The sequence below is a fragment of the Pleurodeles waltl genome, chromosome 7, assembly GCF_031143425.1.
Source record: "Pleurodeles waltl isolate 20211129_DDA chromosome 7, aPleWal1.hap1.20221129, whole genome shotgun sequence".
Classification (NCBI taxonomy): Eukaryota; Metazoa; Chordata; class Amphibia; order Caudata; family Salamandridae; genus Pleurodeles; species Pleurodeles waltl.
The window spans coordinates 1,459,316,147-1,459,343,037 of NC_090446.1; the positions used below are offsets into that span (position 1 = coordinate 1,459,316,147).

At 43.9% G+C, this 26,891-nt stretch overlaps 1 protein-coding gene across 1 annotated transcript in view; it reads left to right on the plus strand.

Annotated features, from left to right (window-relative positions):
- LOC138246484 (suppressor of tumorigenicity 14 protein-like) overlaps positions 1-26,891 on the plus strand; it is a 128,955-nt gene that overhangs the window by 90,749 nt on the left and 11,315 nt on the right. Inside the window, exons 12-14 of the mRNA XM_069201121.1 lie at positions 12,211-12,315; positions 22,656-22,763; positions 23,757-23,870. Coding sequence (XP_069057222.1) covers positions 12,211-12,315; positions 22,656-22,763; positions 23,757-23,870 — 327 coding nt within the window. The remainder of the gene's footprint in view (positions 1-12,210; positions 12,316-22,655; positions 22,764-23,756; positions 23,871-26,891) is intronic.

Below are 26,891 nucleotides of genomic sequence, written 5' to 3' on the forward strand. Positions count from 1 at the left end.
GAGTTTCATGCCCTTAACTTTCAATTTTAAGCCGGAGTTTTATGAGAACTAGTGCCATCATGTAGTTTTGATGTGATCACACTCACCATCAGTATGCTTCACCCACTTATGCGCAGGGGGTAGCTTCGTTTTGGGGGTGACATTCTCCAGCAACCAGCTTGCGTATATTCCTCTATGCCTTAAAGTAATGAAGAGCACACCTTCACTGCCAAAATCTGTGCACCAGTGTTCATTCTGTTCAAAGAAGAACCGGGGCAGAAAAAGGTGAAATTCAAGGTAGTTTGCAATCTGAATTTATCACAAGCATTTACACAATCCAGTATGTTCTTCCCCTCCCTTACGTCACCATGAAACCTTACATAGGAGGTATCAATTCGAAGCTCATCTAAATATATCAGGTCCTAGCTAATGTCTTCTAGACTTTCTAGAGACTATTAAATCCTATGTTCGATTTGCAGGAGATGCTTCTGGATCCGTGAAGTTTTTTTGGTACACTTTCAGTATCTGTTCCCTTACAGTTGCTATGCAACCCAGTTTTGTCACCCATGTTTTAGCCAGGATTATCACACCAATTCCTAGCCTCAATTGAAACAAAAATGAGTCCAGTTCCTGCTCCTATTTCCCTAATGGTGCCTCTTCATGTGTATTGCCGCAAAGGCGCTTAATAATGTCTTATTTTGCTGTTTATCATGATTTGATACACAGGCCTTGTTGTTCCTCTATAAAAATGGTAAGAAACCTCCGTGGGTTGGACCTAAATTTACAAATATTGAATAACCTGATCCTTTGAGTCCACTTGCTGTTGTTGTTGAAGGTTAAGTCTGCTTTGTTGATATGCGATTCCTTTTGGCCACGTTGAAAACTATGAATGCAGTTAGTTTCGGAAACAATCAGCCCCACTCATTTTACCCATAGATCTTTTATGCTTGCTCCATTACTACCCCCATAGTTGTAATGTTTATCTTAGATTGCAGCCTCAAAACAATGTAATGTTCAATGATGCTTGTGACCCAGAGATGTCTGCAATTGTGTGATACAGTACACTGGTGTCTGCAGCCAAAGGGAAGGATGTCCTACATCACTGCAGTATTGACAAAATGTCTTTGGACTGTTTTGGGATGGAGAGAGGTCACCTGCAGGATTTTGGCAAGTTTACACCTCTGCTTTTCAATCTTAAGCTAGCTGAATCTTTCTGACCCTAAACTCAGAACAGAGGACAATCCTGGATTTATGTAGAGGCAGTTTTGTGATCTGACCTAAGAGCTAGAAATGTGGTCTGTGGTCATGATAGACCACCATGTTATCTCTTGTTTGTTTTTTGTTTTTTACGTAACTACCGTTCACTTGGCAGACGGTAAGGGACTGACAATGGTGGCAGGGACATGATTCTGGAATCAGGGCAAGCATTTGTACCTGCGGCTTGCTAGAGAGAATGGCATAAAGGCCTTTCACGTGTTAATAATGGGTCTTCAAGTCCTCCGCAACCATGTCCCTCTCCTATACATGTGGGAAGTGGATGCCGCATTTATGTGCAATTACTTGTATGCAGAACACGTGTGGAGCCTATATGATGCAGGTGGTGAAGGGAGAGTTCAGACAGATGTAACGGGGTTCCCCTCCACCCCTAGGACATTCAACTCCTCTTGTGTAGTGTTTCAGACTTCAGAATCTTAAAGACAGGAGACCGAGGGCTCCTTTGAAGATGGGGAATTTCTACCCACCCTTCTCGGGCTCGTTGGTCTCTTAAAGCATTGCGAGCTGTGCAACACATGCATAATGAGTCAGAGCTACAAAAGACTTTGAAAGTGCCCCTGCGTGCTTGGACACCACAAATGGTCCTGTGTGGTGCAAGGAAGGATGTATTGGAACAGAGGGTAGAGGACCAAAACCTGATTTGATTTTTTTTTTTTAATTCTTTAAGACCTGCTTGTTGCTGTTCCAATAACACTGTTTGCCCCTTAAACAAATGCTTACAACTCATAACTAGGGGAACTCCCTGAAACTGTTATACAAAAGCTTCCTGCAAGTTTGACCCAGGTTAAGTGTTTGAAGGTTAAATGTAACCTCCATTGTAATTTGTGAATTTTGAGCCATTGATGTATTATGCCATATGTAATTTACAATAAATTATTTTTTGTCTTAAGACCTTGCACTGGTGGACAATCAGGTGCCCGTTTTGACTTCAAGTGTCTTTTGCCAAGACCACCATCAAAGGGGGCACCAAAGGACCACCAGTATTGGCGGTCCAAAGACTGCCGTATTATGACTCCCTAACGGATCTCTGCCCATAAACAGGCAGAAATATGACACCCTCGGCCTGACCAGCAGGTGAGAGGCGGTTCCACTGCCACCACAGCCATGCCGCAAGGACTCAGCCCGCCATATTGTGAGAAGTATTTTGGCACAGCGGTCCTTGCACAGTGGTGCAGCATTGGCGGTGGAACTGCCGACGTCCACCCCCTCCTGGACAGCCACCTCGACGTGGGCTGCTGTGCTGCCCAGACAGGTAGGTGGACCGACTGAAATGGGGGAGTAGTGGTGCGTGTGTCTGTATGCGTGCATGGAGGGTGTGTGTGTGTGTGTGTGTGTGTGTGTGTGTGAATGGATGCGTAGGGGGTGTTTGTTTTGATGTGTGCGGTCAGATGGGAGTGTTTGTATGTGTGCATGCGGTCTGGTGGTGGTGTGTGTGAGGAAGTGTGTAGCCGAGTGTGTGTCTGCATGTGGGGGTGCGTGTGTCGGCGACAGGAATGGGGATTCCTGTTTTTGGGTGCGTTTCTGGCAGGGTTTTCATGGTGGGGCGACTGCCCCAAAAAGCCTGGCGGTTTGCTGCCTCATGATATGGCAGACTGTCTTCGATATGCCGCCGGCTCGAAGGTGCTCACTAACAGAAGTCTGACTGCACCAGAGGAACTGGCGGTGTTGTGGCAGTTTGGCTTCGGCCAAACTGCCGACCTCGCAATTTGGCGGTCTTTACGGCCGTTGTGGTAAGACCGCCACCGCAAGTGTGGTGGTCTTAAGATCACTGCACTCGTAATAAGGGCCTAAGTTATTAATTTTTGTCAGTGATTTTGTTAAGTTCACGACACACACCATACCCTCAGTAAGTTTCGGAATGCTCTATTTTGCTACCCTATAGTCAAGGAGACACTAGTTGATGCTTAGCTTTGGGTCAATAGTAAGGTTATGCTCCATAACACCAGCGGTAAACCGCATCATAGCCCATTAACCCCTGTCTGACCATGGACTAGACTGTATGCCAGAGACCACATTATACAGTCATTGGGTATAAGAAAAACCCCACACCAAAGCAATTTTAGTAGAAGATTCAGGACATTAAAAACACACCCATAAAAATTCCACAAAGCACCTAATACTGCAACGCTTTCCTCTCTGTAAATATGCATGTATTTATATATTGGCATTTGTAGAGTGTGAATATAGCTTGAGAGTAATGCCACATTGAATTAAAATCGTTTTCAAGACTATAGCTGCATTCTACAATAACCATGCATCACCCAAAAAAAAAGTATTTTGGGATTTTTTAAAAGATGTTACCTTTAAGCAATGTTCTGGTGACTTAATTAGGAGATGGCGAAGAATTCCAATCTGCCGGCGGCGCATGAGGAGTTTTCCTGCGGAGTGTGGGGTTCTGAAAAAAAAAAGTGTGTAGTGACGTGGAGCGGAGTTCTTTTTCTCTCACTCACCAGCGTTAAGTTGTTGAGTGAGAGAAATCACTAAGTTGGAGCACGCAAGCGAGATTTCTGAATGTAAGCGGTTGCAGTAGGCCGTGACCGCTCACGAGGAGAAAGCTGCTCTAGTGTTGAGGAAGCTGCTGCTTGAGTTGGAAATCTACTTTAGCGACAAAAGAAGTTAATGCCATCTGGCGCTCAGCGTGATGCCATTCCACTGATTTTACAGCACGGGAGACACTGCTGTGCTGAAAATCAGTGCGAACAGCGCACCTTACCCAAACTCCACTGCTCGCAGAACTCCGCATAGCACTGTGGAGTTTTTTTGGCACTTTGCGGAGTTCCGCGTAGCAGAACTCCATGAACTCCACCCGGGCCTTTACTTTATCACCCAAAATGCCAAGAAGTTCTTATTAAAAGCCATCTCTCTTCTAAATTCCTCTGTTTTCAAACACATCTGCCTCCTGGTTCCAGACGAAACAAGCCAATAGCTCTGGTGTCCTTTTTTGCTTTGCAATGATTGTTTTGCCATGTTTTTAATAAACTCTTGTTGATGGGAGCTGCTGGGCCCTCATCAATACAAAAACAATTTGGCTAAATGCAAAAAAACTTTGCAGTCACAAAAGTGCACATTGCCACAGAAGTCCCTGGCACTGAAGGAAACTACTTTACATTCTGCTCCTTCACAAGAAGAATATTCTCACACAGTCACTCATAATGAAGCTACAAAGTGACTGAAATTGGCTGACCCATTGCCCCATGCTGTATGCTGCAGTGGAGGAAAGAAATGTGCATGACCCAACAAGCCAGTAGAAGGCGTTGGCTGGCTGAAAGCCCCTGTGAATATATTATAGAATGTTCGCAACATTGAAAGGTCTTTGCTGAAGCCAGACCTAAACGTGAAGACTGTTTACAAAGGTCAATAGGATAGTAAATGTTTGTTTACAACTAACTTTACCGGTTTTACGCCTGTCAAGAATGGACAAAGGCAAGTGTAAACCTTTTATGAGTGTGAGCAAGAATTGGTGCCCCATAGTCCTATTTGGGTGCTAGGTGGGCACCTAAGGAGATTTTCTGACTGCGAACGGTCGTGACCGCTCGTAATCAAAAAGCTGCCGCTTGAGTAGAAAACCTACTGGAGCAGCTGCAAAATCAGCTCAAGCAGTAGCACCCGCTGGCGCTGTGCATGGTGCTATTCTCACTGATTTTATTTTCAGTGTGGAACATGCTCCCGCCACAAAAAATCAGCACAAGCAGAGCAACATACTGATTTCTGTCCTTCACGGAACTCCATATCTCAGACTTTTCATGCAACTCCACAGATATCTGCAGAGTGAAATTCTTTGAGTTTCACCCTCCCCTGGTCTCCACACCTGTAACTTTTACTCAAGAGGACGAGAAAAGACGTGTTCTAAGAAGGGGTGGACTGAGCTTGTGGAGTTTCACTCTGCGGAATTCCTCAAAGTTGCATAAAATCTCTGCAAGATTCAGCAGAGTTCAGAGAGTAGGCAGAAATCGGTATGTTTTGTTGCCTGTCTGAATTTTAGTGCGGAGAGTTTATTCGCACTGAGAAAGCAGCATGAATGGCACCACGTGGTGAGCCAGATGGTGCTGCAGGTAGATTTGGTTTTGCTGCTGCTTCAGTAGATTTCCTACTCGAGCAGAAACTTTTCGAACATGAACGGTCACATCCACATGCTTTGGGAAAATCTCGCCGGGTGCCCTCTGGGCAAACAAAAATCATGCTAAGGGACGTCAATTCTTGCTCATGCTCGTCAACTTAGCGTTGGTGAGCCACACATGAGAAAATACCTTGCCAAGTGGCAGAGTGCAGAATTTGGGCAGACCTCCACATTACATGCCTAATGAGTGGCTAAAACTCAGCAAACTCTGCCAGTGGAGGGGAATTTTTCATCCACCCCTAATTCCAAGGCATGGCTCGTCTTGGATGTTTGTAAACACCCACAAATAAGGACCTACGTGGGCATTTACAAACTCTCCTCATTCCTTTTGTTTCCCTAAAAAGGATCAGATGTATTACTCCATACAAACGCTGGGGTAAGTATTTTTCCAGGGTGGAAAAAGGATTGGCTCATTACCACATTCACTGCAGGTGTAGGGGAAGGACGGTTCTCCAGGGGAAAATATTTTCCCTGCTGATAAGAAAGAAATTAAATATGTATTTGCACTGGAGATCTTATTTCCCCATGTGGAGTTCTCTGCTATGGAGAACTCCGCACAGCAGTAATAGGATCCAGGTAGGAATATCACATTGCCCCTCTAGGAATCTACATGGAAACCATCTCTTAGGGCATCTTTGCCTCTGGATTCCTAAGAATGTCTGTGAATCCTGGAAAAAACTCAATCAATACTGCATGCGCATCTAAATTCCCAGAACTTCTGCAGGAGCAACTATCTTCCAACACGTCCCCTTTAGGTTAATCATTAATATCACAGGAGATAACTGATACCAGTGACTAACGAGGTAAATGAGGAGTTGGAGACCGAGAAAGGTGTACTTAGAGGTCCCGGGAAAAGGTTAGTTGGTGGGTTTTAATCCTTTTAAGCAGGACCTCTCATGTTCTAAGTGCAAAATGCACTCCTTTGGTCAGGAGCGGTACTCTGAAACAAGAACGCAATCACTTCAGATAACCATGCATGGATGCTTTACAGTCAGCCTGAGGTGCGAATCCTTAATGAAACATACTAAACAATTACTATAAGAAATTTGAGTCCACGTGAAGAGCCCTTGAGCACTAAGCACTGGGCTGAATCCTGAGCATGTATCCTTTAGCCTCTGCTCAGATGATTCTGAAATCTTTCTGTCCTTAATGTGTTACTTCACGCAACTACTCCTTTTCCTTTAGCGAATGCTTTCTTATTCAAACTTAAAAGGTTAGGGTGTCCTTGAAGGAAAAGGGAATACTAAACCTAGAAACGCCTGGTAAATGCACTACCCAGAGGTCAGTCTAATGGAGTGGACTAGCTGGAGCATTAAACAGTGAAAAGATGGTCAAAGTTAAGGCAATTGCTGAATGGTGGCGCCGGCTAATCATCTAGGTTCCAGGGTTCAAGATTGTTAGTGACTGTCATGAAGGGATGGAGTTTCAAGTGGGGTTGCTGGCTTCCAGGCACAAGTTGTTCTGGTGGCGGGAGCTCAGAATCCAAAGGTGGCGCTGGTTGGAGAGACTGCTCTTTCCCAAGATGGATTGATGAAGCCAAGCATTGGGCTGTGTTTGAATGCTGTATTTATAGCCTGTCATAGAAGTGTTTATCTGGAGCCTTCTTGAATGTTACTGAGTGTTTCCTGCCAATCAGAAGGCTGTCTCTGGAAAGAAGCGGAGGCAAGGAGTGGAGGCCTTTAATTACACGGCAGAGCAGCTGAACACGTAAACAACAAGCAATCATGACAGGTGACCTTGACAAACATCAGACAACCTTGAGGTCAACAGGAAACAGACACTTTCATCTAATCGGTATCACCTGTTTGCATTAGCAGGTAAACAGATCTTGACATAGTTTACTCAAACTAAATCACAGAGCATGCCTAAATAAGGGGCAAAGCAGAGCATATGGTATTTGCCTAATAGAAATTTTTGAAAAGTGCATAGCAGAGTAAATGGCACCTACCCAGCTACCAAACTGCTGCAACACTGAGGAACAAACACAGTGAGACTGGGTATGACAACAGTTATAGTTCTGAAATGTATAGCAGGTAATGTTTTTCAAGTTCTACCTATACCTGTATTTGAACGATTGGCTGCTGCATTCTCCCACATGGTATCAGTTGCTTCAGGATCTGGTCTTTGTCTGATCACAGGTTCAGGCTCATGGCTTCCTCATCATTCAGGCCAAGTTTCAACTGGTTCCCTCCAGGGATATGACATTTATAAGGATCTGTTTTTCGGACAGACCTCAACAGGGTGTGCCCTCCGGAGCAGAAGTCGGAGATCCTGTGGTTCTTGGCCGTGCAAGCCATGGATTGTCCATCCTTGCCTGTGCAACTGTGGTTGATGCTGTTAGGACATATGGCAGCAGTGTTCACGGTGCCCTTGGCCCGCTTCCACCTCCTTCCACTTTGGTTTCATCTGCACACTTTTTGAGATTCCAGGGATTTTTATTGTGTGGTTCCAGTGGCTGAGGAGGTGGTGGATGTCTTGAAGTGATGGACTCACCTGGCCAATCTGAGCAGGTGGGTTGATCTTCAGGGGAGCCCTCCTTTGGTGCTTGCAACGGATAACAGTTCAATCAGATGGGTGGGGTTACGCTAGGGACAGGTCACTTCAGGCAAGGTGGTCGTTCAGGGACAGCAGGCACTCTTCCAATTGAAGGGAATTCATTGTGGTGTACAGGGCTATGATGTGGGTTATGGTACGCCTTGGTGGGGTGCAATCTGGTGGTCAGATCAGACAGTCGGAGTACAAGGGCCTATCTGAACTACCAGAAGGGTGTTCGTTAATGGTCCTTCAATGCAGTGGCTACCATTATTTTTCATTGGGGGGAGGGGAATGCTATCTGCAGTCTCTGGTGGTGGTGCTCATCAGGGGATTGGACAATGGGGTAGCGTACTCCCACAGCAGGTTGTTTCCTCCTTCGTAGGAGCTGTCCTTGACCATGGAGGTGTTTCATCAGTTGTGCGGGAAGTTTTGTGTACCTTTTCTCAACCTCTTTGCTTCCCAGCTCTGTGCCCAGGTTCCCAGGTTTTCTTCACAGGTTCTCAGGAAGGGGCATAGAGGGTGGATGTGCTGACTTTCCAGATGCCAGATTGTTTACTGGTATGCCTTTACCCTGGTGCCCTTGATCACTCCTGTGTTGGCCTGGCTGTCAGGGGAAGACAGAGTCATGATTGTAGTGGTTCCTTTTTGGCCCCGGAGGTTGTGTTTTCCTCGACTCAAGCTATTGGCAATCCAGGGTCCCTGGTTGCTCCCATGCTCTTCTTCTCCTCTAAGGTCTCTCCCCTTCCTTTCTCTTCCAAAGCTCCGTCTGTTGGTCTGGAAGTTGAGAGACAGGATTTGCAGGGAAAGGGGTTGCCCTAGCACTTAGCAGTGGCCATCCAGAATTCCAGCAAGCCTTCCACTTCGTGGTCTTATGAGTGGAATTGGGGTAGTTTCCAGTGGTGGTGTATGCCTCTCCAGTTGTCCCCACTGGCTTGCCAATTGAGTGATGTTTTCCAATTTTTGTGGGAAGGTTTTGAGATGTGTCTAGCGGTCTCCAACTTGCTGGGACAATGGGATGCTAATAGGGCTTGCAGCGCCCCTTGGAAGAATTTGGCAAATACTGAGGACTTGGTGGCTCATTTATTGCACTGTTTCTCCCTGGCCTGGCCTTTGGTGAAGCCTTTGTTTCCCTTTTGAAATTTGCCTTTGGATCTCAGGGTGTAGGTTTCTCCTCCTTTTGTGCCATTGGAGTTGGTGGATGTTAGGTTTCTCATGCTCAACGTTGTTTTCATGGTAGCCATTACCTCTGCACGTTGGCTTGGGGACCTTGATGGCTTCAGAGCTGTATTTTTCTTTATAGGAGGATGGTGTGGTTCTCTGTTTGGGTCCTTATTTTGTTTCTAAGGTGTGGCCTCACAGTTTCATCAATCACAGGGGATGGTTCTCCAGGCTTTGGGGGATGGTGCTGAGTCTGATTTAGAGACATAATGGTCCCTCTTGGATGTGCGTCGTGCCCCGTTGGTAGACTTGGACAGGATGAAGTATTTTTGTAAGACTGATTCTTTGTTTCTTCTGATTCCTCTTCAAAGGGGGGAGACAAGGCTTCTTCCTTCTCTATCAGCCTTTGGATCAAGCAATTGATTGCTTTGGCTTATGCTGTGTCTGGTGCTTCTCTTCAGATTTTGGTTCAGGGTCAGCCTACCAGGGGGGATTGCTGCTTCATGGAAATAGTTGAGAGGGGTCTCCATTTCAGAAATTTGTATGGCAGCTTCTTGGGCTTCTCCTAATACTTTTGCGAGACATTACAGATTGCAGAATGTGGCATGTGATGATACCAACTTTGGGTTTGGGGTACTGCAATCTGTTTTGTCTTGATTTTATCTTTTTTCTTTGTCCTGAATAAATCACTGGTGGTGCTGCATTATTCAGGTGGTTTGTGGTGTATTTTTTATTTTTTTTTCCTTCTGCTTTTCTTCTGTGGTTTTTATATGAAGGCCGGAAGGTTGCTTGAGTATCCTCACTAGTGCTGAAGGGGACGAGGACAAGGGGACCTGGTAGTAATGTCCTGATACTTACCAGTAATCTTCATTACTCCAGGTCCTGATGTCCTCTTCCCGTTCACCATACCCCTCCCTACTTCCCTCCTGGGCTACTGGTCTTCATAGGTTGGGAGCTTGGTAGTCCAGGCGGAATGATGGGTAAGTGCTACCTATGTAGCCTTCAGTAGGAGGGAGAGGGACACTTAAAGAGTATTTGTCTGTTCTTTTTTTGCCTGCACGTGAGATAGTAAATATTTCACTAGTGATGAATGGGATGAGGACATCATTACCAGCAGTAATGAAGATTACCAGTAAGTAATATGACATTACTCCGACTGCTCCGGCATAATTGAAATTCCACTCAGGCGTATTCAGAACCATCCTTATTGAATGTGACAGAATGGGATAAGCAGATACATTATGTTTCAATACATGCTGAGGACTCACTTCGCCAATGCCTTTCAGTGCCTTGATATCCTTGATGGCTGTATTTTCTCATAATCTGGTATACGTACACAGTATCTCTGTCAAAACAGAGAATGTCCTTCTCAAGTAACTGAGGGCCTTTTAAGCGAACAGTGCAAACTATTATTTTGGATACATAGTTCTTTAGATACACATAGTACACCTTCAGTAGGATCTGTTTGAGCTAAGTTACTCTTATTAGTTCAGGAAGATCTGAACCATTGTGAAAGGCTGGTGGACTAACGTTGCCTTTTAATAGTGTAAAAAAATCTATTACATTTTTCCTTAGGAATGATACAGTAGTTTAAATGTTAAAACTCAGTTGATAAACTTACCTTAGTGGTATAACTAGATACTGGCTGATGTTGCAGCTATTTCTCATTTTAAACATTAAAGTACTGAACTAAGTAGTAGATCCAGATTGTATGATAAATTTAATATGTGGCATTTGTATAGTACACTACAAGAGCTTTCAAATTACATAATGAGTTCTCATTGGCAGGTTAACAGTAGAATCTAGTCATATCAAGTACAGCAAATGTAAATATATTTGTAGAAGAATAGGCATTTGTAATACAATAAGTCTTAAAATAAGAGCTGATTTGTGCACTATATGCAATTTCAACTGCCAACATTGGATATAAAGATGCTTTTCAAATAGATTGCTAACTATTCAACCAAAGAAAGGTATGCTTCAAAGTCCTTTTTTCCTATAATGCTCATATTACTGCTGATATAGAAGATTACCAGATATTTTTTTAAAAAAAATTTAATTTGAAATATCCCCTTCCTGAGGGACATTCGTCACATAATTGTGACATTGTATATCAAACATGCTTGCATGATACTATAATGTGTGTGTAGAACTGTCAGAGTTGTTTATACACTAATTCCTTATCACTGTAAAAGCTAATATTAAAATGACTGCTAGCGAACACAGTGATCCTAAATCTTTCATTACTTTGCTTGAAAACTGTTCAATTTAAACATACTGAAATGCTAAATTTATGAAGGAAAAGTGGATATTTAAAATTGTACCCCTCGTCATTAATGATATTTGAAAGTACCTTTCCAAATGCTTCCTATCAATGATATTTGAATTTGATCGAATGAGATATACTAATTATTAAATATTGGCTATAGAATCAATTGGAATCAAAATGTAAGAAAACCATTATGTCTATTTTTGTTTATGTTAACTAGGAAGTTGCTTTAATATTGACATTTGAAGATCTGAATGCTCATGCTACTTGGTACATTTTGATAGTTAAAAAAATATAATTGAATTTGAAAATAGGTTTTTAACAAACTACACAGTTTGTTAAACAGTATAAAATTGAACCAGGGCTGGAAGGCAGGCCTTCCCTAACATAATTTGTAGGTGATGGGGAACAGAGATTAGGTTTATCAAACAAAATGTTGTGCAAACTTCTTTCAAAGTATCATCTGGAAACTGCCCGAAGACCAGAATCGCTTCACAAAAGCTTGCAAATAAATTACTTTGTTAACCTAGTAAAAATAATGATTCTTTACTTTCTTTGAATTAATGATATTGTGAAAATAGAGTTCAATCTCCTTGCCTTCCTGTTAGATTTGTTTCTTTACTAATAGCTCTTGTGGTAGTGACTGAGCGGCAACAGAAATGTCTGTTTTGCGATGGTTACAAGTCCATATTCCAGTGGGTCCTTCTAGACTTGCCCTTCAGAGTCTGGTGAAAGGAGTAGAATGGAGTTGCATGTGTACCTGTTCTTTATAATGCAATGTAGTGTCAATCTGCTATATATGAACTTTGATAAAACTTTAACAGTATTATTTATTGACCTTTTTGTTAACTTTTTTCCCTCCCATTTTTAAACACAGCCTGCCCGAATAAATTTTCCTGCAGCAATGGGCTGTGCATCTCGGACTCCCTGAAGTGCGATGGTTGGAACGACTGTGGAGATCTGAGTGATGAGAAAAACTGCGGTAATACACTCTGGGTGCTCAGTCATATCTGGGATGGGGGGGCTTTATCTATGGCATTGCATAAACAAGTTTGCCAAGTTCAGAAAACCACTGGAGATTCATCTCTTTTGATAGACATTTACTCTGCACCTTCCTTATAATATATCTTTTTATAATATCACAATTCACTCTCCTTCACAAAGTGGCTTGTTCCCAGCCTTACTCTTGACTTTGTTTTTACCTAACCATCAAGTGCTTTGATGTGGATAAGAGCTGTCCTGGCAATACATATGTCATAAAAATGATATAAAAAGGCACTCATTTACTCGTAACGCATTGACTCTGCACCTCTGGAAGATCAGCAAGTGGTCAGCAATATTGGTAGTGTCTGCAGATGGTACAGCAAGGACAAAAGAAGCCAAGATGTGATGTGCCATCATAACAAATTCTAAACTGCCTGTGTGAAGAAAATGTTTTTGCATTTTGAAACCACTCCACATTAAAACCTTCTTTAAACTGATGTGTCCCACAACTCAATTTCCTAGAAGGAATTCGTTTTGTAGACACAAGGCCATGACTGAAACATGTTTATCTAACCCCCTGAGGTGGAGTTCCCTGTGGACCAGCCATAAAATGTGTGCCACCTTCAGATTTATTTTTTCCAGTGCCACTGTGGTTGCACAGGAAGTAGAAAGCTTAAAGGGCTATGGAAACTTGTTCAACTTTCAGGATCACATCTGAACCAACTTTCTTAGGAGCAAGAGAATATGAATAGTGGCCTGGGTTTTAAAGTTGAAGGACCACGCAACAGGTTTTTAGTTTGCAGCCTACCAGACATCTTGGGGACATTCAGAAAGTTGACCTAGGAATGCATTCCGCTTGTTGACTACCATTGACTTTGTGATTTGTAACTCACACTTTCTGGCTTTCTAGTTACTGGCTTTATTTGCTTTTGGCTTTCCTAGTTAAGTTTGTCACTCTTGTTTCCTAAACTGTGTGTTCTATATCCTTCCACAAATTTGCATTCTGTTAACAGGCCTTTAAATTGTGTTCTTATCTCATCATATCTGCTGTGTATTCAAACACAGAGGTCAAATGTCAGGTGCGGTCTTCCAAGGGCGCTTTTTTACTTTTCTTTCTCTGACTTCAAGTTGAGAGGAGTTATGTGACAAACGTGCTGAATACAGGGCAGTAGGAAAGAGGTTTTTTTCTAGAACACAACAACATGTAAATGAACTGTGTAAGTACTTCAGAATATATCAGAAATATGAATGCACAAATGAAGCACATTTGTTATTTCTGAAGTGTGTTGGAAACAAATACTTTAATATGATCAAAACAAATCATTAAACTAGGTGATGCAATTTACACACATTTTAATCCATGCACTGTATGGTCTTGTTAGTAAAACTGTATACCTTGGAAAATGTAATGGTCATTTCAATTGAAAATGTGTGGTCTGTAATGGCAGTTTGCTACCACAGCATGAATCCTCCACTGTACACCACTGCACTCTATTCTGCATCACTCATGCCACTGCACTCTACACCACTTCACGCTATGCCTCTCTGCTCTACCCTGTACCTTGCTACTCTATGCCAGTGCACTCTTCACCACTGTACATCACTCCAGGCTACACCAATCTGCTCTGCACAACTTCACTCTGTGCCACTGTACTCTATGCCCTCTGCAACACTGCACTCTATGCCACTGCACTCTATGCCACTGCACTCTATGCCACGGCACTCTGTCACTGCACTCTATACCAATATACACAATGCCAATGCACCTTACTCTGTAACACTCAACCCTATGCCTCTGCACTCTACACCAATCCACTGTACAACGCTCTAATCTTTTCTGCCCCCCTTAACTGTGCCACTGCACTCTACACCTCTCAAATCTACACCACTTTACTCAATGCCATTACTTTCACACTCTATGCAACTGCACTCTACCCTGCACCACTCCACTCTGCGCCAGTTCACTCTACTCAGTAGCAATCTACTTTGTGCCACTGCACTTCACCCCTCCCTCTCTCTCTCTCCCTCCACTCTGCCATTGTATTCTACTAAAACTCTGCTCTTAACCACTGCACTCTACGCCCATTTACTCTGTGCAACTGCACTCTGTCACTGCACTTTACACCACTGCACTCTACTCTGCATCACTGTACTCTACACCACTGCTCTCTCGGGCACTCTACTCCACTCTGCAACAGTGTACTCTCCACCACTGAACTCTACACCACTGTCATCTGCACTTTGCCATTGCACTGTATGGCACTATACTCTGCACCACTCTATGCCACTACACTTTGCCACTCAACTGTACTGTGCACTCTATGCCACTGCACCCTATGCTAATAGACTCTTCTCTGCAATCTGCACCATGGCAATCAATGCCACCGCAATCTAGGACGCTCATTGTATGCCACTGAATTCAATGCCACTGCACTTAATGCCACTATGCTCTGCAAAACTGTACACCAGTGCACTTCAAAGCCGCACACACTACGGTATGCCACTCTACGTGACTCCACATCCCACTCCAATACACAACACTCTCTGCCACTCCACCCTACCACACACTACTCCACTCGTCACATTCCACTCTGCGACACTCCAAGCCACTCTCCTCCACGCCACTAACTTTTAGCCATGCTGAACAGCAGCCACGCTGGTGAACAACATGGCTAAAACACATTGGTAAAGCCAACAGCCCTGGCATAGGCAAGACCTATTGGCTTTGCCAAGCTTGTTGTGGGTATTGTATGTGCAGCAATACAAAATACCAGAATCCTGAAAATGAACACACGGCAGCTGCCACGGTTAATTGTCCTTGCTATTAACACTTTTCAAGTGGAGTGGCATATGCTGCGTTCCTTTATTTTAGGGCTCGGTATGAAGGCTCCATATGTGGTAAGACACCCCCCCCTTACACCACTTCATCGTCTCAGCGTGGGAGAATTGTTCCGGATGCCAAGAGTCAACTGTCGGCTCGCAAAGTTGGAAAAAGTGACACAAGTTATGTGGGGGGAAAAAACATAAAATGCCAATGATTCTGGGATTTTGAATTGAGCCCCATAAAGTGCCTCTTTCGTGTAGCGCCCCTTTTCCCCCCAAATGGAGGGAGCTCTGTCCGGTTTCTTCCAGATGCCGCAACAAGTTTGCCAGGACAAAGAGACCAGAGTGTAGTTAAAGAATGCGATTTTTCTATTTTGTCTTTTTATGGGGGTCTGTGTTTGGCTCGCTGGTATCAGCTCAGCCGTCCCTCAGATCCATTTGAAAGGAGTGCTGTGGCACCCAGACTGCATGAACCGCTGGTTTTCAATGAGAGCTGGGCGTGTGCAAACGTGTATTACTTCTCTAATACTTAGGGAGACCAGATTTTGAAAAACCAAAACCGGGACATTTCGCAAAAATAGAAGGACTCCAATTTCACATTAGCCAAGGAGCACCGAATGACTTAAATGACAGCGCTCGTCATCATAGAAACACAGAGAACGGGGCACTAAGGGCCAGATGTAGCAAAACTCCAATTTGCGAGTTGCAAATTGCGAGTCCTTCCGACTCGCAATTTGCAACTCGCAAATTGGTATGCAGAACAGTGTCTCAGACACCGTCTGCGAGTCGCTATGGGGTCGCAAAGACCCACCTCATTAATATTAATTAGGTGGGTCGCAAATTGCGGCCCCATAGCGACTATGGGCACTCGCAAACATGGAGGCCTGCTGTAGTCAGTAGACCTCCGTGTTCGTGACTGCTTATAAATAAAGCAGTTTTTTTTTTTTAAGTGTAGCCCGTTTTCCTTAAAGGAAAACAAGCTGCACTTAAAAAAAAATCCGAAACCTTTTGTTTCTGTATTTTTTCAGGGCAGGTAGTGGTCCCTTGGACCACTACCTGCCCTGAAAAAATATTTTTGGGTCCATTCACAAAGGGGAAGGGGTCCCATGGGGACCCCTTCCAATTTACGAGTGGGTTACCATCCACTTCAAGTGGATGGTGACTGCGACTCCATTTGCGACCGCATATACGGTCGCAAATGGAATTGCATACCACTGCGAATCGCAAATAGGAAGGGAACACCCCTTCCTTTTTGCGATGCGGAAATGCATTTTGCGAGTCGGTCCCGACTCGCAAAATGCATTTCTGCATTGGAAACTCCGGTTTGCGCCTCCCAAACGGAATTTTTGCCGTTTGCGAGTCGCAAACAGTTTCCTACATCTGGCCCCAAGTGAATAAATTAAATGCAGTTTTTAAAACCAGTATCATACGTATTAAGTGCATTGCTTTGTGATTACAGCTTCTAACTAGTCCTGCTTTCAAACATAAACAATCATGTGCAATGCAACGGGTCTCGCGTTTGCTCATGTTAGAGCTGATAGCGTTGAAAACTCCTAACCCGACTTTTCACCTATCGGCAAAAGTGCATTTATGTACGGAACCTGAAAAAGTGCAATTAACTATGTAAAGCGCTCGACTTCTGCCAAGCGAAATCGCGCTAGTAAATTAGAGAAAAAGTAGTCCACGAGCCGGACAGAAAACCGCGAGCCTCGCATGTTTTCTGTACTTGGTCGATGCGCTCGAGGAGGGCTAGCCACCGGAAAAGGCATGACGTATGCATGCCTTCCACTAATGAAAGCAAGCAGATTTTATTAGGCAAGCCAACGAACCAATGAAAAACACGGACGTGACGTCGACAGAGCTCCAAGCCCTTTTCTAAACACTAAAGCATCTTGCTGCGATATGCGTGCGCGAGCGCATGCAACTCAGGCTCGACCATAAAAAGTACCTCTCGCTGTTTCAATCTTTACCTGCTGAAAAACGGGACATGAGGTAAATTTATTGAAATCTGCTGGGACAGCAGCTGAGAAAATCCGGGACTGTCTGGGCAAATCCGGGACGCCTGGTCACTCTACTAAAACTTCCAGTGATAAATTTAAAGTCCCTGGCGCAGGATGTCCCATCATCGTGATGTACTGCGACACTGAATCCTGAGCCTGACTTTATAGCCCCTCTCTGTGCAGGGAAGCCCGGGAGGGGAGGAGCAGACATTGCGGGATGGTCAGTGGGGACTAGAGCCACAGGATAATTTGGGGACAGTGGGGGGGCCACAGGACAGGAGGCTCATGGCAAGAGACAGTTCATAGTACAGAGAGCCCCGCGGAGGGACAGCTGAAGGAGGTAGGCAGCAAAGAGTCAGAGGGGCGCCAGTACTCCGTCTTGAGCGCTCATTTCCTGCGGCAGAAACAGCTTTCCCGCTGCTTTGAAAAGCAGATCTTTGCACAAGCTTGAAAAGTTTGGTGATCCCCAATCTCTGCTTCTGATTCCCCCCCCCCAACACTGCCTGCTTCACTTAACTCCTCGAAATAAGGACATTGCAATTGCTGTCTTTCCATGTCAAGGCTCTCTTGATTCCAGTGCGCTGATAAGCTCTCTGCAGGTTAAGGGCCTGATTAAGAACTCTGCGGAGGGGCCACTCCATCACAGCGGTGACGGACACCCCAACCACCAAATTCTACATCCCATAGGATTTAATGAGATTTAGATTTTGGTGGATGGGATATCGGTCACCATTGTGACGGAATAACCCCTCCACCGAGTTCTATATCTGGCCCTTAGTGTTATCTTCGGATGTCTTCAAGGATCCCTAGTACTGAAGACCTAATGTTTTTTGCCAGGTTTACAGATTTTCAATTCTCTCTTGACCAGAATCACCAGGGCTTCAATTTGGAGGTTACGATATTACTTTTTTAATCTCAGAGTTCAATATCCCCTTGAAGATACTGCCCAGTTTCTCTTAATCAAGATACACACTCATAGACTTTCAACCCTAAAAAAGTTAACCTAAAATAAAATACAGGAATTCAAAGTACTAAAACATGAATGCAATATTTGACCAGCATCAAAAACGTTGTGATAATGATGGTACGATTTTGATTTTTTTTTCATTTTATTACCCAAAAGTCTCAACCTTAAGAGACTAAGCCTAGAGCGTCGTTCTAAGAATAATGATAGATGGAAAAGCCGATTTTGCTCTGTCTTTTGATCCTAAGCCTAATAGCAATTCATTCCTTGACCCTGAGCCTAGTGCTAATCTTAACCTAAACCTAATCTTTGCCCTAAACCTAAGGCCACTACTAACCTTGGATAATTCTAGCTCCAAAACTGGTCTTTGCCATATACCATGAGCCCAAGTCCATTGGTAATCAGAATCCAGGAACCAAGGTGCTTTAAAGTATTTCAAATACATTTTTATATATTTGTATTAGTTGTTATGTACATTAGGACTGTATGCTGCCTACATACTATGCTAGGGTTATCCTGTTTTAAACCGCATCTTCTGCCAGAAAAGTGATAGTAACTCGCCCTACAGCACATTGTTCTATATCTCCAGCAAAGGCTCAGGCCTCCTCCATCCTGCAGCTTCAATTATTTGCAGGTCGAAGCTGCAGTGTTTATGGCCACACCTGACCGTGTGTGTTCTAGATGCTTGGAGTCTGTAAACACCAGCTCTGGCAGGCTGTAAGAGTTTCTTCCCTTCAGCAGTTTATCTTTCAAACAAGGTCTACCCCGTTGGCACACCTTTATTTTATATTATAAAATTGTGTGCCATTTTATCAGGCACACAATTTTGTTTGAAGCCTGTCAGTGCTTAATTTGAGCCAGTGGTTTCCAGTGCCTGGTACCAGCACTTAATTGTCAGCATTGGCTCCAGTGACAGTCCACGATATGGTGGTGCTGTCTGTCTAGTTTTCGGATGAGCACAAGTGAGTCTAATAAACCATTATACATTAAAGACTAACACCTGCCGCTCGTGCCATTAATATAGCTTTGGGTGGGCTGAATACTCTGAATTGTCACACTTGTAGAAGTGCAATGGTTAGCAGTTGTGTTGGTACTGTCAGTGGCAGCGCTGGTCGTGGCAATGGGGGACGCAGGCTGCAGTAGTCTCCCGAGAAGGGCCCTGGCACTTTTTATTTTTTTATAACAAATCAAGCACTGGATCCTCTGCTGTAGTGGTCACGTTGATGGTGAAAACTTTGTGTCCTTGGGGGGAAAAAATGATCTTGAATGTCAATATACAAACCCAAGTCCAAAGCATATATAAGCTACAGTAGGGCTGGGCAAAACATTTCGCTCTACCGGCGGAGTTCACACAGGTTTGACCACTCCATGTTCCAGCAAAACTTCACCAACTGCAACGTGGTGGAGTATTTTCTTATGTGCGGGTCGCCAACGTTCAGTTGGTAAGCACAAGTGACAATTTGCATCCCCTAGTGTGATTTTTGGGCTTTAGAACGCCTCCTGGCAAGATTTCTCAATGCGGCGGTCGTGGCAGGTTGTGTTGAGAAAACCTACTCGAGTGGCTGAAAGAAGCAGTGCCCTCTGGCACGCTACGTGGTGCAGTTTGTGCTGTTTTCACAGCGCAGTGCTAAAAATCAGTAGAAGCTGCACGACCTGCCCGAATTCCACCCGCTCGCAGAACTCTGTAGAATCTCATGGAGTTTATATGTAATTCCGCAGAGTAAATCTCTTAGTTCCACCCACCCTTAATCTACAGTAAATTGTGTTGAAGAAAAGTGTCTTATGTTTGGGTGAGTCTTAAGTTTAAGTAAAAATGAGCAGTCTTTGAGCCACAAAGCAAACTAACAAAGGGATCCACCTACTTTGGCAATTAAGGCAAGTTCTCAAAGAGAAGACAAAATGCAAATATAGACCTTATCACAGTTTCTAGCACTGATTGTATAACGAAAATCTCACCAATGTAAGCAGGCTTCTAGCTGAGCTCCTGTGAGATTTGGAAGATAGACTTTTATAAGTAATTGTCCATAATGACTTAGTGAGGTGATTACTGTAGATGTATGGCCATGTATTCATGCAGAAAAGGCCCTCCACTCCCAGGAGAGCACTTGGATGTTTGATCGATTTCCTTAGACCATGATCTCAATCTGGGCAAGACTGGCTGTAGCGGGCATCTGCCATTTTCCTAGTGGGCTGGAAGGGTGGCGGCCGGTTTTGAAGCGGTGGGGGGCAGTTTTATTACTGGGGGCCGGTTTTGCACCGGTGCTGCAAACTCAGCCTCCAGTAGGGCAAGCAGGACTGATCCGCACTCTTCCCCCGCCACTGCACCCCCCCTGCCTGCAATCCTCCCCCAGCCCACCTCACCCCCACCCCGCGGCCTGGGGGCTGGTCTGACAAAATTGCCAGGGCTGCTTTGGGTTCACAGTCTCCGGCCCTGACCTGAATTTTTGATTATTCAAATAAATCTTCCTCATTTGGACTTCTCTTACACAGGTTTGCTAGCACAAAAGAAGTAAAAATCTAAGTATAGGCAAACGGCCCTTACGTTTTGTGTGATTCCATCTTAATGGTTGGATTGTTCCAAGACACATTTGTTAAATGCCACTGACCCCACACAGACCTTGATACTTGATTCGTGATCCAAGGAGCTTAATCCACATATGATTTTCAACATCACCACGCAATATATAAATGAGTTTAATTTAAGTGTATTATATGTAAGTGGGTCTTAAAGATATTGTGTAAATGCTCCATGTATAAGACCCTACTGCTCATGCGTGCTCTGTCTGGATTAAAGCCCCATGACTAGTGGATGGCCTAATGCCTTAAAGTGTGAGTCCAATCATTGTTTCAACCTACGTCTGATATACATGCAGGGCTGAAACTCCAGTGCCGGTGCTTCGGAGAAGCTTTTCCTAACAATAGTCTCTTTAAAGTAGCCACGTGGCCTTCACTGGAGCACTTGTAGTCTGCAGCTCACTCTACCTAGAGGTTATTTTCCCTTTCACTTTATTACATGAACTACTCCTTGGTCCTCGGAGCACTGTGCATCGAGGGCAGTATGGTATAAAAATATTAAGAAAACAGAAATAGACAATCCAGAGAAAACTTAGTTTTAGGCTACATTATAATGAGGAGAAATAACGTACATTTGTACTAAACTCTTTCTAAATTAAATCCTGGAGCGTGTCTGTTATATGCCTGATGTAAAAACGTGTCCAAAGCCTGGTGGCCGCCCCAGGGAATGACTGCCCCCAGGTCTAGGTGGCTTTTAAAATTGAACTGCGAGTGTTCAGTCCCAGGACATCCTATTATGTGAACAGGTGACTGACTAAATCTCTAGCTTCCTGCCCAGATAAACGGAACCAAGCTGTACGACCCCTTTTGTGGTAAAGCCAATACATATTTGCAGAAGGTTAGTCCCAGTCTGTAACAGAGTAGACATACAAACAAATGATGGAATGGAATATTGCTAGAGTAACAGCAATGGGTTCAGCTTGATTCAGGCTTTTATATTCTGGACTTTTCATCTATCAAAAAAAAAAAAAAAATGCTTTGTTCCACATGACAAATGCCTAGGCAAGGATGCTAGGCGTGCTTTATCACTGGGACTCGTGATGCGCCCCACAGATGAGACCTCGTAACACAGTAACAGCTGCTATTGCATGTATTCTGTTGAGATGGGATGTGGCTAAACTGTTTGGGCCAGACTGTCCCTTTTTAGTGGGTGGCGGTGGAGAGAGGACCAAACTGCATATACTTCACTCTTGCTTGTAATGGCACAGACGCGCTAATAAATTAATGCGCCTTCAACTCTGTGCGGGGTCTAAATGCCTGACCCCAACATGGTGACTACATGTAAAGCCACTCTGATGGGAGCACGAGCAGTGGCTGGCTGTTCTGATGTAATGCTTGTGTCTGTCCTGGATTATGTCAGTAACTTAGCCACAGTATGAAAGATGTAATTCTAAGAATTGGCTGGAATTGATCTTGTCTGGTTAGTTCAGCTGTTGGCCATCTTCACGTGTGCACCATGGAATGGATGGGGGCCCAAGGGATATGCTACTGGTACTCACAGTAGTCGCCCTAGTACGTTTAATGATTACAGACCCACTTTAATGGTTCTACCTTCCCTTTTCCTAGCCGCCCATCTTTCTTTGTTCTGCATGCTTGGATAAATGGATACCTATTCGTAGAGCGGGAACCCAAGACGGTGTTTTGACGCAGCCATAAGACCACAGGGCCTCCACACGTGCAGGGAAACACAAGTGATGGGGACACTTTTTTCTTTTCTTGTGTTGTCACTTCTTTCAGTAATAACCTAACAATTAGTTGAATGTTCACTTTGATGATAAAGGCATCCGACAAACTAAGGATACAAGTTCCAAAGTGATACAGTAACTTGTTTGGTGTCCATCTGGGTTTCAAAATGGATCTGATATTACCAATCTGTAACAAGTAACTAATTATTTGTGGCTCGCTAATCCATCACATGTTATGTATAAAAGTAACTTTTAGGAACTTGCCAGTTGACCTTTGCCATTTTATCGACAGTCTGTGATGCTGCCCAGTTCCGCTGTGACAACGGCCTCTGCAAGACGAAGATGTGGGTCTGTGACCATGTCAATGACTGTGGAGACAACAGCGATGAACGAAACTGCAGTAAGTGACAAATGGGCAGCAGGAAATTAACATAAATGGGGGATCTGCAATGAAACCTGTAGTAAGTGACTTCCTTATTCAGTTCGCCAGATGCATTGCACAGCATCCCACGGCTGTCGAAGCTTAAGAGGGAGAAACTGGTCTGTAAGTGGCCTCCATGAGGGGGACATATAAATCCCTTTTAAAACTTCAGCTCAGAGCATGGGTCTTCATGAATAACTGTGGTCTGCCCTGGAGCATAAACTCTTGGGAAATGATGGCTTCAAGGTCTGGAGGGATGGTGGTCCTTACCCTTGGACTATGGGACAGTAAGAAGCAGTGGGATACTTGGTACAGTAAGTGATGTTTGTGAGACCTTTAGAGGTGACTTCCAGTAGTGATATGTGATCTGGAAAAATGTTTGCACCGCTTGCCCAGGTGTGGGTCATGAAAGGGGCCTGATGTATTTGATATGGGACAATGTCCAGACACAGGCCATAGACCAAATTAAATTGACCTTATGGGAAGAGCAGGAATGGAATAACTGTCTCAGACGCTCGACCTCCACTAAGTAGTTTGATGAGAAATTAACACATTCCTTAAAGTTTTAATAATGCAACAAAGTAATGAAATCTGGAGATCTGCTAAAAATGTTTGGGAACATTGAGTGATTGTTCTGATGCGACTTTATATAAATTTGAGTTATGATGGATCATGAGTCTATATTTTCATCTGAGAGGGGGAGCAAGATATTCCTTTACTTTGACCCCCGGTGTGGGTTAATATTGAAAACCGGGTGTATTGGGCACCCATTTCTTGTTAAAGGTTCGAATGCCAAATCTGATAACATTATATGGGCATTCTGGAAAGAACGGAAGGATGAAACAGTGGCTTGCTTAGCAGATCAGTCCGCTTCTATTGATTACCCTCATGGCTTGCACCTTTGGTAGACTGTACTTTGTGACTGCTTCAGTTTGTGATGCCCTCTCTTTGCCTTCCTTCGCCCTGGTACAGTGTGCGACTCGGACCAGTGGAAGTGCGCCAGTGGATCGTGCGTCGCCAGCGTTAAACGGTGTGATGGCATCGTCGACTGCGAGGACAAGAGTGACGAGGACTTGTGCAAGAACAGTATGTACTAATTTAGGGGTGGAACAGTAACTTGTAAACGCTAAGGGTAAGGACGGAATGTGCAATAAGGTCCAAGGATTACATGTTTTGAGATCTTCACTTTGAAAATTTAACATCTGTATCATTGGAGGGGCCAGGGATATTTTATAGTACGAGAATGGTTGATTTCCTGGAAAGATTGATGGCTCTGAAAAAGGTGACATTGGGCAGTCTGTCACATGTTGACTCGCATGTCATGCTTACATCTTTGCTGCTTGACATGTGACTGATTTTGGCCCATTCAGAGGCTCCCTCTTAGAGGTGCCCGTCAGTAGGAGGGGAGAACCTCAATTCTCAGTCAGCCACTTCACTTCTCAGTCAGCCACTTCACTTCTGCCTGGACAGATGTGTGGTAAAGTTGCTCAGCTTCTCCTAGCATATACAGTTTGAATGGTAAATTCTGCTGGATTTTTGTTTCTTTTAATAGAAAATCTGTTCCGTCTCCCCGTGAGCAAGCAGGCTATCCTCAGGGTTGCATAGTATCACTCTTAAATCAGGCTTACCACACGGACTCACTGGTACATGTCATTTCAGTTGTTCGTGTTGGTGCAAGTAATGAGCATCCGGGCACTCTGCTGGGTAGTGCCAGCCATTCTGTGCACTGAGACAGCTGCTACCAACTGTGAGTACCACCCAGTGGTATGCCACTCCCTTCCTGTAATTAGGCTTGAGCTATTATGATAAGATCACCTTCATGTCAACATGATGGCCCTGGAAAAGATGGTATTCTTGTGACCTCTGACTCTGGAAGCATTCAGGCACTGGTACTCCATACCAAGCACTATTGATGCACTTCTCAGTGCTGTTTCCTCCACCGGTCTGTCCTGAGCATTACAGCTCACGGAATCATATGATCATCCGCTTCCCGCCTTCTAGATCACCACCGGTTATCCCATTACTTTACTTTAAAATATTCGCTACATAATCTTCAAGGCACTTATCTTCATCCAGAATTCATTCATGACTTAAAAATCCATGACGCCTAGGAGACCCAGGGTTGGGTACAGAGAGCTATGTTCTACCTGAATTACATCAGGTGAAGCCTTTTCAAAATCAACTTTTTCTGTAGATTTGATTCTTCCTCTCCCCCACCCCCTTACACCCGTGCAGCATTCCCTTACCTTGAGTCTCGTTACCCATAGGAATTCACTCGCTATCAATATGTTCACCAGTATCCAGGCTTCTCTCCTGTGTCCATTTTGTATCTTTTTTTCTTATTGCAGTTTTTCTTTTCTTGTTGCTAGTCCTGCTTGGATTTTGTTAAATGTTGTCATTTCTAGCAGTACTCGCTATAATTCTTCCACAGCCCTTAAGAGCTAGGTTGTTTCTTTAATTCATATAGTTTGCAAGAGCAAAATAATCTTCTTACTCATTGTACAGCACCAAGTGACCAACTAAATAAAGTTCATTTGTGTACATATTAGGTGTATCCTGAGATATGCATTCTTAATTAATTTGGGGAGGTCAGGAATAACATAATTCTCACCTTTCAAGTACATTGGATCACCAAGGTGCTGATATACAAATTAGAAGATTCAGGACTATGTATTTCCTGGTACTTCGCAGGCAGCCCAACAGGTTTTCATCAACTGAGAGCCTGAAACTTTAAGTTTTTTTCTGAGGTGGCAGCAGGCCTAGTGTAGCCCTGTGTGTAAACTACTGAGTGTGGCTGCCTGGTTCCACCTATGGTCTATTTCATGACAGCCTTCAAATCACTGAAATAGCCTTACATCATCATCCAGAGACCAGTTGGAGCAAAGTGCATTGTACGGATGTAGTTAATCAACCAGCCAGAAATCAGTGCATCAAGCGCCTGTTAGGTTGCGTATATTGTAGAACTCAAGTTTCACAGGTCCATGCATGAGTAGCTCATTCATTATAGACTTCCAAGATTGGCAGTCCTATTCAATCCATTACAAAACCAAGACTTCAAATCCCATAAGGCAACGAATAAACCTGGAATGGATGACCTACTCATGCATGGACCAGGGCTGTGGTATTTATTCTCTGTGTATTTTGCTTTTGTTACGGCCTAAGAGAGCCAATCCAGATTGGTACCTTCCCACTCTTGGCATGAGGGTCTGATCACAAATTTGAGTCTGGTATTTATAAGCTGTGGAAGGCATGTCAGGTTACGTGAATTCTTAGTTGGAAATTGAATGGGATTTTTATTAGGTGTGGTAGTAAGTCTAGCTAAGGTGCTTACATTCTAACTATATTATTTTGTTTGTGGACTGTCTGCCAGGTTTGTGTGTTCCCATATGCGGTTCTTTATTTTATACTGAAATTGATGTTCCCGCCTCCTATTGATTTAAGAATGTGTTCGTGAGACATTAGTGTGAGGAAATGGGATCAGACATTCTGAATATTCTCCCTAAGTCCCCTGATGTTGATTTGTTCCCTTTTAAGATCTAAAATCACAATATTGTCACATGTTTTCTAGTGTGTCCCTCTGCATATCTAATATATTGGCAGGATTAGCAAACTCTGCTTTACTTCAATGCTACCCCCCATCCTTTCTTCCTTGCTTTATTGAGCAAGCAAACCATATAATACCACCACCTTCTGCACAAGAGAATTCAGGAATTGAAAATTCTTTGCCCTCTGATCTCTGTCTGAAAATTGATTTACCCTCCACCAGGCCTTTGCCAGCCCTTCATTGCACCAAGGAAGGGCTAAAGGAGCACATTGCCCCAGCCAGAGATTTTAGAATTCAGTCTGAATCTGCCCCTTACACACGACTTTTGAAACACTCGAAGCAAAATGGCTGTAGGGTCAATGTCCCATAGCTCCAAAATTGTAAACCTGCAAACCACAACCCTTATATTAAACACCTTAGGTCCTGTAATGTCACTATTAATCTGTAAATTGACATTTTCAAAGATCCAGGACTTGTGGTCTAGTGACTGGAGGAATCTCCCAACTTTAATTCCACGTATGTTCCACTTTTAAATTCCAGGCAGCCTACCTTGTGGACGATAT